At 44.9% G+C, this 13,877-nt stretch overlaps 1 protein-coding gene across 1 annotated transcript; it reads right to left on the reverse strand.

Moving 5' to 3' along the window:
• Positions 1-164: 164 nt before the first annotated feature.
• LOC111836729 (toll-like receptor 2 type-2) lies at positions 165-4,621 on the reverse strand. The gene is made up of 2 exons (XM_023798248.2): positions 4,445-4,621; positions 165-4,087 (listed from the first exon to the last, which is right to left on the reverse strand). Exon 2 carries the CDS (start codon positions 4,084-4,086, stop codon positions 1,642-1,644), a length of 2,445 nt encoding a protein of 814 aa, XP_023654016.2. The 5' UTR covers position 4,087; positions 4,445-4,621; the 3' UTR covers positions 165-1,641.
• Positions 4,622-13,877: the final 9,256 nt, after the last annotated feature.

Raw genomic sequence — 13,877 nt, forward strand, 5'->3', positions numbered from 1 at the left:
CTGAAGTGTACTTGGAAGAAAACATCATGTTACTACATGTATAAATACACTAACTACACTGACACAAGGAACTGTGTTACTACAAAAGTTTGAGTTCAGGAAAATACACAATTTGAGGTAGAAACATTACCAATCACTATATTAAATACAAAACGTCCAAAAAGTCTACTTAATATTTATTAGCAAGTAGCTATTATGTTTACATAAACCATATTACTTATTTGTAAGAAAATACAGAAAGCAAGTACAGTCCTCTTAAAATTCCTTATACTATTTACTGGGTGATAACAGTAGATGGAGACATATCGTGAAACAATGTTTCTCATATTAAAAGCACAAAAGCAGATATGTTGAAAAAAAGGAATTCCAAAGAAACACACCACATTTATTAAATCGATATATTGCCTATTGCTAAACAACTTTGCTGACTTTTTATGTTGGGTGGGTCAAAAACTAAAAAAAAAAAAACTTGAATATCACATTGAAAAGGTTTAAGACATCCATCACATTTCATGAATACAATGTAAATTCATGTCACTCATTGTGCATAAGGTGCTAAAAGTATACTTTAACAATTTAACAATATTTACAAAAAGATAATTTTGCATAAAACAACCTCAAAAAATAAACAAAAAACTTGTCTCACGGAAGGGCTTAAGAAATCAAAGATGTACTTTTTTGGTTTTTACGTCCTGAAGCTGTTAACGCATGGTGGCTCCGTGATTAACGGTGTATGGATTCCCCTCTCTAAGCCTCCGGGTTTGATTCTCACCGCTAATTCTGCTTGTGTGTAAGTGCGGGTTTATACCCACAATTTGGTAAAACCTTTTATTTTTTCACTTGTAGGGACACTATTCAGGTCCCCACAATGTAAACCTCAATTTTATGTGAATGCAATATAAAAAAAACTAAAATAGCCAAGACACCTGTATTTTGTTTGGTTGGTTACTTGTGGTGAAGGTTAGGGCTGGGTGGGGTTTAAGATCGTCATAGTTCGGATTAGGGTTATACCCATAGAAATGAATGGAGAGCCCCCACAGAGATAAGAATATATGAACTCTGTGTGTGTGTGCATGCGTGTGTCTGCATGTGTGCATGCGTGTGTCTGCATGTGTGCATGTGCATTGGCATTCTTTCCAGAACATCACATGTCCAGCGGTGCCAGAGACAGGCCCCATGCAGGCTCAAAGCGAGACTGTACTCTCAGTAAGTGGTTGTGGAAGATGGATGTATTGAATCTAAAAACATCCATCTGGTCACTCTTTTAAGTCTCACACCAGTGCTTTTTTGTGACAATACACAACGGTATAGAATAGAAACCTTTTAGACTTATATTTTCAATTTTTATCCATATTTCATTTTCAAAATATTTAGTTTTGATTGAATATTAATATTTATCAGTGGTTTAAAGTGCTTGTATATCATAGATTTTTCTGCAATCTCAGACTTAACCATTAGATACTAATTGTTTTTAGTTCTTAGTGAAAGTGCATTGTTGCAAAATCACAAGACATGGGGAGACCGGTACTGATAGTCTCTGCAAGAAATGCTGTTAAATTAGAATTTTTCCTAAAAGACAAAAGCACGACCTCATGCCATAATTCCTGAGCAGATCTATTCAGCTCATGGATCTGCTCTCTGTCACTGATCTGCAATAAGTGGTAAGGTGTCCACAATGTCTGTTGCCACTTTCTTGATGGCCAGGTGTTTATCTGCTCCGTGAAGCATTGCCGTCAAACTGGCCCAGAAGACCTGCTGCTTGCGTTCCTCCTTGGGCCACTCCAGGTAGGTCTGCTTGCAGAGCAGTGCCCTCAGCTTCAGGAATTTTTTAGGGAGGCAGTTGGCGGGGATTGGCTCTAGTAAAATAAAGACCAATGAATCGTCCTGGATGCTGATGGCCCGGTGTTGGGCGAAAAAGAGCTCGTAGGTGCACCACTCGCTTTGGACAAAATTTTGTGAGAGCACAAAGAGTGTCTTGTAGCTGTCCTCTATGCTGCTGATGATGTTGTCCACAATCCACCTGCCTGGTACAAAATCCCGTTCATGGACACAGAGGGACAGGCCGACGTTCTCCAGCCTGGGCACCAGCTGGCTCTCCACCCACATTGTGTCATGCTGGCTATATGAGATGAAGGCGTGGTACCTGAATGATGCGTTCTGCAGCCGCCCCGCCCCCTTGTGACCCCTCCTCTTCACCCGGATCCACACCCACAACATTTTAGTGTACCAGGTTCCATCGCAGGCGTAGAAGGCGATGCTGAAAGCCGCTACAAGGATAAGGACCACTGGAACCGCAATACTTGCTTGGAGCCATGGTAAGCAAGAAGGTTTAGTGGGCTTGTACTCCTCCAGAGACGCCCCAGCAAAGGATGGAGGAGTACTGCAGGTATAATCCACAGGCCAATCGGGGAGAAGAGATTTACTAAGTGAGGTGACGAACCAGTATGACTCACAGCTACAACTGAATGGGTTTTTGCCTGCCTTAAGATGCTGCAGCCTGGGCAAGCCCAGTATTGGTTCCTGGCTGATGGAAGTGATTGCATTCTGATCCACGTGCAGACTGAGCAGAGTTGGGATGTGTAGATTCATTGGAAGCACTTGTATACTGTTGGAGCTCAAAATGAGATGAGTTAGATTCGGGAAGGATGAGAGGTCTTTTTGGGTGATAGCAGTTATGCCCGTCTTTGACAAATTGATTCTTCTGAAGTGGGGTGACAGGTAGCTGAACACGCCGTTACCAAGATTGTTGTTACTGAGGCTCAGCTCCATCAGGTGCGTAGGCCAGGAACACTCCCCATCCAGCTGAATGGAATTAAAGCTCAAATCCAACGATTCGAGGACCATCATCTGGTGGGTCTTTCTAGAGATGAATGACAGGTAGACAAACCTATTGTGGCTCAGCCACAGCTGTCTCAGTGCCGGAAAGACTTTAGTGTAAGAACAAGCAGGCCACCAGAACCCATCATCTGAAAGCAGATTATTGGATAAATCCAACATCATTAGTGATGGTATGTCAGAAATTAAGTTGCAAGGGGAAATATTCATTCCAGTGCCAGAGAACTTCAGATAGGCCAACTGGGATAAATAGGTGACGCTAATGTTGATTTTTGGGTAACTGTACTGGAGGTGCTGCACCCCATTGAATGTAAGCGATCTCAGGTGAACTGTTTGGTTATGCGTTGGGTAGAATTGAACTCCATCAGGAGTGTCTTCGTAGTACACAATGTCAATAAATGACAGTTCTTCAAGAGTAGACTGGAATACATTTTTCAAAAGCTTTACCATAACAGAACTATTAAACCAGCTTTCCACAAATATTATGCTGCGGAGGAACTGAGCTCCTTTAAAGCCTTCAAAAGGATCACTGGAAATCTGACAGTACCTAGGAAAGAACGGATTTAGCCTTATAGTGGTAGTTTCTGTTTGGTTTAAATCCATCACAATGGCCTTAAACATGTCAAAACGCTGGCAGAAGGACATGATGAGGGTTATTTCTTGCAAGCTTTGCATTTGTGCAAGAGCACCTGATTCGTATTGTTGTAGATCAGAGTGAAGACTGAGATGTTTTAATGACGTATTGCTCAAGCATGCAAAGTCCCCTAATTTTATTTCTTTGATGTTTGGCCCCCCAAGCATGAGGAACTTTAGGTTTGTAAGTCTTGCGAAGCAGCTTCCAAGCTTGTAGCTGGAATACAGGTTGCCTGACAAGTCCAGAATCCGGAGATGAGGCAGTGAGAGGTCTGGGATGGTTGTCAGAAGGTTATTTGAGATGTTAAGCACCTTTATTCTACTGCTGTGCAAGAAGGCCATGGGGGAGATGTACTGAATCGTGTTATTGTTCAGTTTCAGAAAACAGAGTTGAGGAAAACCCACCAGAGCATTGCTCTCTAGTCTCGAGATTTTGTTGTGGGACAGATCCAGGTACTGGGTATTTAGGGATAATCCGGTTGGAACTTCAGTGAGATTGTGGTTGGATAGGTCTTTTTTGCCATAGCTGTGAGTAACACAGAGCTCAAATTCTTTCTCAGCAAAGCTTTTCATGGTTATAATGAGGAAACTGGCGAAGGTCCAAATAATGGCTGGCATACTGAAACACAGCACAGACATTGGTGAGGACAGGCGGTACACTACAGTTCCACAAAATCTTCACATTTTAATATTTAAAATTTATTTGACTTGTGTGCACCGAATGTCACTTTATCGTAATGCATGATGAATATATTTAAGTATTAATAGCCATAATTTTCAATTAATATATGCAGTCACTAAATACTCAAATCCCAAAACGCAGTAATTGATTTTAATTTTATTTTCAGTGGGATTCTGTAAGTTCAATACATGTACATTTATAACCATCAGAAGTAAATGCAGAGACATTTTTAATGAATATGAACAACACTGAACAGGATACAGAAAACAAGACAGTCATAAGAAATGCATTTACCTTGATTTGCTGTTGTTGTGTATTTCTGAAAGTAGGCGCCAGACTGCAGCTACAGCCTGATAGCGGCACTTTTTACAATTTAAGGACTGAGGTTCCTGATGGCCTGTTTTTTTATTTTACATTCAACAATATTCACATTCAGAATCCACAGCTAAGCTTCCTCATTGTTTCACCCAGTAGAATTATCATTGCCTGGTTTTTGAGAAGTTCCACTTTTGCAAAATATTTCACAAATCTTACAAAAGAGTCCATGCAAAATTCCCCTATGTAACCCAAAAAAAACAATGATATATATGGTATACACACACACACACACACACATACACACACACACATGTCGGGTATACCTATCCTTATGGGGCCCGCTCATTCACTTCTGTGGGAAAAATGCTAACGCTAACTATGACAACCTTAACCCCCACCCTGCCCTAACCATAGCCATAAGTAACCAAGCAAAATACAAGAGTTTTTGCATTTTTAGTTTTTTTTATAGCAGTCACCAATTTTTATAAAATAGAGTTTTCCCTTATGCCTGTATTAATCTTGCACAGGGCAAATACAGCAGCTGTAATATAAAAGTGTTTCACTCCACTGCCTCCCCCACTAACAGTTTACCTGATGTTTCCGGAACGTTATCCCATTACTACAACTAAGATTAATAGGATTAAAACAAGCAAAGGGGATGGTAAAGCAGCAGATTACACTGACACTTTACACCTCAAAGGTCATGGGGTCAAGGCCGGATGTCATGTTTGCAGTATATGCATACAGAATAACACTTTTATAAAATAACTATTTATTTTAAAACAACATTTTTCAACATTAATTGCGTTAAAAGGATGTTCAGGTGCAACCCTGAGTAAGACATGTGGGTATAGAAGATGGAGAGATGGATGGATTAATGTTACACTATGAATGTTCTCTGCCAACGTTGAGATGACCATCACATAACAACAACAACAAATTTATTTTTGTATAGCGCATTATCACAACATTACATCGTCTCAAAACGCTTTACAGCATCCGCACCCAAAGCCCCCAGTGAATAAGCCATAGGCGACAGTGGCAAGGAAAAACTCCTGAGAAGGAAGAAACCTTGGGAGGGACCAGACTCAAAGGGGGATACTATTGGTCTTTATGAAAAATCTTTGCTGTAAACGCAATCAAAGAAATTATAACACAACACAACTTTCAAATCAGTGCTGGCCCGTTAACACGTTAACATAACGTTGGCTGAAGTTCTGGGAACATTTCCTGTTAGCTTGGTCCACCAACAGACATTTTGTTCTTAGTTTATCACATTTCTCTGAAAACAAAAGGTGAATGTTTAGGAACAAAAAAAAAACTGAATCTAAAACCTATTTGGCAACTGGCCCTAAAAACAGAAGCGAGAAAACAATTGAAAATGCACGTAATGACTGGAAGGAGCCTCGTTTTACGGTGTTAGCCTTTGATAAAATAAAATAAATGTTGCAAATTATGATATTTTTTATCCTCTAAGCTAAGTAACAATTTTTCCTCGCCTTTCACCTCCAACAGCATCCCAGTGAGGTGTTTGTTTGCTCAGAGGCTCTCCAACTTTATTTACAGTGAGAGAGGAGATAATCGAGGGGGCATGCTCAACATCCATCACAGAGTGAAATTCATTGCAGTGCCCAAATGTACATGAGTATGAACAAAATTTGGAACCATTTATGCGAGCTACTCACTGGCTTCCTGTGTTTGATCCCTGTGTTGCAGACCACTGCACTAACATTCATGCGAGCTACTCACTGGCTTCCTGTGTTTGATCCCTGTGTTGCAGACCACTGCACTAACATTCATGCGAGCTACTCACTGGCTTCCTGTGTTGATCCCTGTGTTGCAGACCACTGCACTAACATTCATGCGAGCTACTCACTGGCTTCCTGTGTTGATCCCTGTGTTGCAGACCACTGCACTAACATTCATGCGAGCTACTCACTGGCTTCCTGTGTTGATCCCTGTGTTGCAGACCACTGCACTAACATTCATGCGAGCTACTCACTGGCTTCCTGTGTTGATCCCTGTGTTGCAGACCACTGCACTAACATCCATGCGACCTATTCATTTTACAGTCAAGAATGAATCCAAAAGAACCCCATGAAAAAGTTTAAAAGCAAAGTCCCGTTTCCCTCGCCTGGACTAGGGTCACCGGGGCCCCACCCTGGAGCCAGGCCTGGGGGAGGGGCCCGTTGGCGAGCGCCTGGTGGCCGGGCCTTGGCCCGTGGGGCCCGGCCGGGCACAGCCCGAAAGAGGCACGCGGGACTGTCCCCAGGTGGGCCCACCACCCACAAGGGGAATGTCAGGGGTTCGGTGCATTGTGGATCGGGTGGCGGCCAAGGGAGGCCCTGGCGGTCCGATCCCCGGCTGACAAAACTGGCTTTCGGGACATGGAATGTCACCTCTCTGGTGGGGAAGGAGCCTGAGCTTGTGCGTGAGGTTGAGAGGTATCGACTAGATATAGTCGGGCTCACCTCAACGCATAGCTTGGGTTCTGGAACCAATCTCCTGGAGAGGGGCTGGACGCTCTTTTACTCTGGAGTTGCGGCGGGTGAGTGACGCCGGGCTGGGGTGGGGCTATTGGTGGCCCCACAGCTCGGTGCATTAACACCGGCGTTTACCCCGGTGAACGAGAGGGCTGTTTCCCTGCGCCTTCGGGTCGGGGATAGGTCTCTGACTGTCATCTGCGCTTATGCGCCGAATGTCAGTTCGGAGTACCCGGCCTTCTTGGATTCCCTTAGCGGTATGCTATTTGGCGTGCCGCGGGGGGATTCCATTGTTTTGCTGGGGGACTTCAACGCTCACGTGGGCAATGACAGTGTGACCTGGAAGGGGGTGATTGGGAGGAACGGCCTCCCTGATCTGAATCCGAGTGGTGTTCTGTTGTTGGACTTCTGTGCAATGCATGGTTTGTCCATAATGAACACCATGTTCGAGCATAAGGGTGTCCATAAGTGGACATGGTACGAACATGCCCGGGGCTACAGGTCGATGATCGATTTTATAATCGTATCATCTGATCTGCGGCCTTCCGTCTTGGACACTCGGGTAAAGAGAGGGGCAGAGCTGTCAACTGATCACCACCTGGTGATGAGTTGGCTCAGGTGGCAGGGGAGGAAGCCGGTCAGACCTGGTAGGCCCAAGCGCATAGTGAGGGTTTGCTGGGAACGTCTGGCAGAGGCTCCTGTTCGCTGGAGCTTTAACTCGCACCTCTGGCAGGATTCCGACTGCATGCCGGGGGAGGTAGGGGACATTGAGTCTGAATGGACACTGTTCCGGACCTCCATTGTGGAAGCGGCCGTACGGAGCTGTGGCTGCAGGGTGGTCTGTGCCTGTCGTGGCGGTAACCCCCGTACCCGATGGTGGACACCAGAGGTGAGGGGGGCCGTGAAGCTGAAGAAGGAGGCTTACCGGGAATTATTAGCCCGGGGGTCTCCGGAGGCAGCTGACGGGTACCAGCAAGCCAGGCGGAACGCGGCTCGGGCGGTCGCAGAAGCAAAAACCCGGACGTGGGAGGAGTTCGGTGAGGCCATGGAAAGTGACTTTCGGTCGGCCTCAAAAAGGTTCTGGCAAACCATACGGAGTATCAGGAGGGGGAAGCAGCTCCTGGTTCCTACTATTTATAGTGGGGTGGGGGGGCTGTTGACCTCACCTGGGGACATCATCCGGAGGTGGAAGGAATACTTTGAGGACCTCCTCAACCCTGCCTCAGATACATCTACGCATACTGCCTTTGAGACATCTGAGGGCACAGAGCCCGAGGGTGCTTGGGGGGGCTTGCCCATCACTGAGGCTGAGGTGGCCAGGGTGGTTAAACAACTCCGTGGTGGCCGGGCCCCGGGGGTGGACGAGATCCGCCCGGAGTACCTGAAGGCTCTAGATGTTGTGGGGCTGTCGTGGCTGACACGCCTTCTCAACAGTGCGTGGAGGTCAGGGACAGTGCCGCTGGATTGGCAGACCGGGGTGGTGGTCCCCTTATTTAAGAAAGGGGACCGGAGGGTGTGTTCCAACTACAGGGGGATCACACTTCTCAGCCTCCCTGGGAAAGTCTATTCCGGGGTACTGGAGAGGAGGGTGAGATCGATAGTCGAATCTCGGATTCAGGAGGAACAATGCGGTTTTCGTCCTGGTCGTGGAACGCTGGACCAGCTTTATACCCTTGCAAGGGTACTGGAGGGGGCCTGGGAGTTTGCCTATCCAGTCTACATGTGTTTTGTGGATTTGGAAAAGGCTTACGACCGGGTTCCCCGAGGTGCTCTGTGGGGGGTGCTTCGAGAGTATGGGGTCCGGGGTCCACTGTTGTGGGCGATCCGGTCCCTGTACGAACGGAGCAGAAGCTTGGTCCGCATTGCCGGCAATAAGTCGGACATGTTCCAGGTGCGTGTTGGGCTCCGCCAGGGCTGCCCTTTGTCATCGGTCCTGTTTATCATATTTATGGACAGGATTTCTAGGCGCAGCCAAGGCGTCGAGGGTGTCCAGTTTGGTGACCTCAGGATTGCCTCGCTGCTTTTTGCAGACGATGTTGTCCTGCTGGCTTCATCTGCTGGGGATCTCCAGCAGGCACTGGGGCGGTTCGCAGCCGAGTGCGAAGCGGCAGGGATGAGGATTAGCACCTCCAAGTCCGAGACCATGGTTCTCAGCCGGAAACGGGTGGTTTGCCCTCTTCGGGTTGGGGAAGACGTACTGCCTCAAGTGGAGGAGTTTAAGTATCTCGGGGTCTTGTTCTCGAGTGAGGGTAGGCGAGATCGGGAGCTGGATAGACGGATCGGAGCGGCGTCTGCAGTTCTGCAGGTGCTTAACCGGTCCGTCGTGGCTAAGAAAGAACTGAGCCAAAAAGCCAAGCTCTCGATCTATTGGTCCATCTTTGTCCCTACCCTCACCTATGGTCATGAGTTATGGGTAATGACCGAAAGAACGAGATCGCGAATACAAGCGGCCGAAATGAGGTTTCTCCGCAGGGTGTCTGGGCTCTCCCTTAGGGATAGGGTGAGAAGTTCGGATATCCGGGAGGGCGTCAGAGTAGAACCGCTGCTTCTTCACGTCGAAAGGAGCCAGTTGAGGTGGTTTGGACATCTGGTGCGGATGCCTCCTGGGCGGCTACCCGGAGAGGTTTCCCGTGCATGTCCTACAGGGAGGAGGCCCCGGGGCAGGCCCAGGACTCGCTGGAGGGATTATATCTCTCGGCTGGCCTGGGAACGCCTCGGTGTACCCCCCGAGGAGCTGGTGGGGTTAGCTGGGGAGAGGGAGGTCTGGGTGCCTCTACTGAAGCTGCTACCCCCGCGACCCGAACCCCGGACAAGCGGCAGATGATGGATGGATGGATGGATGGAATGAATACTATTGGTCTTTATGAAAAATCTTTGCTGTAAACGCAATCAAAGCGCAATCACAGCTTTCAAATCAGTGCTGGCCCGTTAACATGTTAACCTTTACAGCCCAAATACAAATAATTTGCAACATAATAAAATTGCACTTCATTTATTTCATGAAATAACTGAATACGGCATTTCATGTTTGGGTAAATTTATATGGCATACCAGGCCTGCTCCTGCATGTCAACTGAGAAGCACTGCTCAAAGCAACACATACTCACACGTGAAACACCGAAAATGATGGTCTGTGAACACATATAGATGTAGTATTTAAAAACATTATCTGGAATCATTATGTTTAATTAATTACACACAAATATACTGATGGCCATAAAGCTACAAGTATTCAGAATTGCAGTGAATAGCTTTCAAGTTCAGACTAAAAAATGCAGTATTTTCAGTGAATGCAGTTAAAGACCACTGCGTTGATTCCAGACTTAAATGTATTCAGCTATTCTTTCAATCTGTGTGTTCTGCAGATTTTCAGCTGTTAGGAAATGTTATTCTTGGAGTTTGCTTCATTTTCTTTATTTCAAAACAAACTCACTTCCTTTTTTTAAGGCAGAGGACGGAAAGTGTAGTGAGAAAAAACTATCAAATTGCACAGTCTATTTGTAAAAAATAGAGGTTTTAAAAAGCTTAAGCAGGAAGGAAGAAAATGCATTGTCATAAATGTCATAAGGCACGGCATTCATCAAACTAATCTGCAAACGGCAAACAATCCCTTTAAAATTTCCACAACCATCTATCACAATACACCAATTGCATGGACGGCAAATAAAATAAAGTATAGATATTGTGCATACAATAAAAGTATAATTAGTAATTGTATAATAAACATGGTGTTTATGCTACATTCTATACCAATAAACAGAAATACCGTATATTTTTCTAATATTGTATCAGTACTATTGCTTCACTTATTTGTGCAAACCCATGTTTTCCAGAGGCATTAATCTGAACTTTGGAAATATAAAGACCACAAATACACATTTTGGGCATGAAACCTCTTCTCAGACTAGCACAGCAACAACAGGTTTCTTTGAAAGCAAATTATTTTACTGCAATGGTACAACAGCAATTTCCTTACCAAGCTTAGAAAATGCATTTGGGGTTATGCTCCAGCACTCTGATGAAATATCACTAGACACATCAACAACATTAATCAAATATTAGAATGAAACGGCACAGCTTGAAAAGAGTTTATTAGAAAGTTCCAGCAAACTCCTCTGTTTCTCTGGTTGTCCCTTCATTTAATACACACACATACAACTGTGCAAAAGTTTTAGACAGTCAAAGAAAATTATGTTTAAATGATTTTCATGTTGGTGTAAAATTATGATATTATGTCCGTTAAAGTTGTGTCAGCTTAGCCATTACAAAACCTCTCCTACAATCACCACAGTATTTGCAGTGACCATCTAAAACACCCATGCATTTTTGGACTCAACCACTACTCCACTTTGTTTGGCCTCATGGAGTTATTTATCTAATTAAGTTAATTAATTATTTGAGCTGGTGGTGAAATTTACGAATCCATGTAATGGCTGGGGGGCCCCTGAGGAGAGTTTTGGGAACTGAAGCGACGTTCATCTAGCCATATAGTAAGATATCAGTAACTTTTTGGGGAACAGAAGAAATTCTTTATTTTTATTTTTATTATTATTATTATTATTATTATGTTTTAATGTTAAATTGTGTGTGTTTTTTTTGCCCTGAGCCAAAACGCATTTACTACCCATATAAATAGCCTTAAGATTTTATTTGACTGTTTTAGACTTGTAGACAGCACTGAATATACAGTGATACTGGGAAGTTTGTGAAACCTTTCTCAATTTCTGCATAAATTAGACAGAAACATGAAAAAAAAATTGAGAACATTAGAAACATTATTAATTAAAATTATACTACGTTAAATTCCTCTGTTAGAAAAAGTATGTGTACCTCTAGGATTAATTCAGTTACAGTATGGGAACAATTACAGTCAGAACTGTAAATCAGTGGGGTGACAGGCAGGTGTGAGTTTGGGGGGTCCTGTTTAATTCAATAAAACATAAACTATATCGTCATTATAAACGTTTGGTCTCCACATCTCAATCAAGGAACTTTCATGATTTGATCATTTCCATCCAGCTAAGAAAGAGTTACATGAGACTTCACCAATCCATCGTTGGGTATCTTGTGTGTGGAGAAAATTTCACTGTTACTCCCGTGAGAAGGGGTCGTCCCACAAAAATCATCCAAGAGCAAGGTGCATTGTCAGTGTCTGTGTTCATTGGTCCACCATCAGCCAAACACTGAGCAAGAGTAGTGTGCATGGGAGGATAGCAAGTCTCTGAGTAGTGTGCATGGGAGGATAGCAAGTCTCTGAGTAGTGTGCATGGGAGGATAGCAAGTCTCTGAGTAGTGTTCATGGGAGGATAGCAAGTCTCTGAGTAGTGTGCATGGGAGGATAGCAAGTCTCTGAGTAGTGTTCATGGGAGGATAGCAAGTCTCTGAGTAGTGTGCATGGGAGGATAGCAAGTCTCTGAGTAGTGTGCATGGGAGGATAGCAAGTCTCTGAGTAGTGTGCATGGGAGGATAGCAATGTCTCTGAGTAGTGTTCATGGGAGGATAGCAAGTCTCTGAGTAGTGTGCATGGGAGGATAGCAAGTCTCTGAGTAGTGTGCATGGGAGGATAGCAAGGCTCTGAGTAGTATGCATGGGAGGATAGCAAGGCTCTGAGTAGTGTTCATGGGAGGATAGCAAGGCTATGAGTAGTGTGCATGGGAGGATAGCAAGGCTCTGAGTAGTGTGCATTGGAGGATAGCAAGGCTCTGAGTAGTGTGCATAGGAGGATAGCAAGGCTCTGAATAGTGTGCATGGGAGGACAGCAAGGCTCTGAGTAGTGTGCATGGGAGGACAGCAAGGCTCTGAGTAGTGTGCATAGGAGGACAGCAAGGCTCTGAGTAGTGTGCATGGGAGGATAGCAAGGCTCTGAGTAGTGTGCATGGGAGGATAGCAAGGCTCTGAGTAGTGTGCATGGGAGGATAGCAAGTCTCTGAGTAGTGTGCATGGGAGGACAGCAAGGCTCTGAGTAGTGTGCATGGGAGGATAGCAAGGCTCTGAGTAGTGTGCATGGGAGGATAGCAAGTCTCTGCTCTCCAAGAGGAACATTGCTGTCCATTTAAAGTTTGCAACTGACTACCTGAATGAGCCACTGGAATTATATTCTTTGGACAGGTGAGTGGAAAATAGATTTGGCTTTTCATATATCATGGTTTGCGTCTGTTGGCATCATTGATGCAGCTATGAATTCCAGAATGTACCAGCAAATTCTACAGGAGAATGTCAGGGTATCCATCCATGCACTGGAGCAAGATAACAACCCTAAGCACACAAGTTAGTCTATCAAAGAATGAAGGAATTGGAATAGATTTGTAGTTTCGGAATCACCTAGTGACAGTCCAGATCTTAATCCAACTGAAATGTTCTGTAAGGAGAAACAAGCTTGGGGATCACAGTGTAGGATCAGCCAGCATGCAGCACCCCTGGAGTAACATGGGGGGGTTGGTGTTAAGGGCCTTGCTCAAAGGTCCAACTGTGGTATCAGTCTGACAGCCACAGGATCCAAACCAGCGAACGCGGAATCAGAGTGGAGTCCCGCGTAGCCGTGGGAAAGCCGGCAGTACACAAGCAGCAGGAACTGGAGCTTTCTTTGCAGTTCCTCCTTTTGGGGAGTGGATAGGCATAGGAGGGTAACGCCGCAACAAATAAACTTACGAAATTTCAGAAGTAAACTTTGCATTTTGGCATGGAAGGGGAAAGGAAGACTGAATGTGCAAGCGCTATCGCTATCTTTCAGACACGAGAGCATCCTGGGGTTACTGTCAAAAGAAAAGCAGAACAAATTATTATATTGGGGTATTTTGAATGAGGAACAAGTGGAATGACAGTATATTAATGGTCACCTCACTCACGCTCCCATGACAGACTGCTGCCTGAACCCGCCCCCTCACAACCGGCTCTTATGACAGACAAATGAAACTGAGAAGCAAACT

The sequence above is a fragment of the Paramormyrops kingsleyae genome, chromosome 1, assembly GCF_048594095.1.
Source record: "Paramormyrops kingsleyae isolate MSU_618 chromosome 1, PKINGS_0.4, whole genome shotgun sequence".
Lineage (NCBI taxonomy): Eukaryota > Metazoa > Chordata > Actinopteri > Osteoglossiformes > Mormyridae > Paramormyrops > Paramormyrops kingsleyae.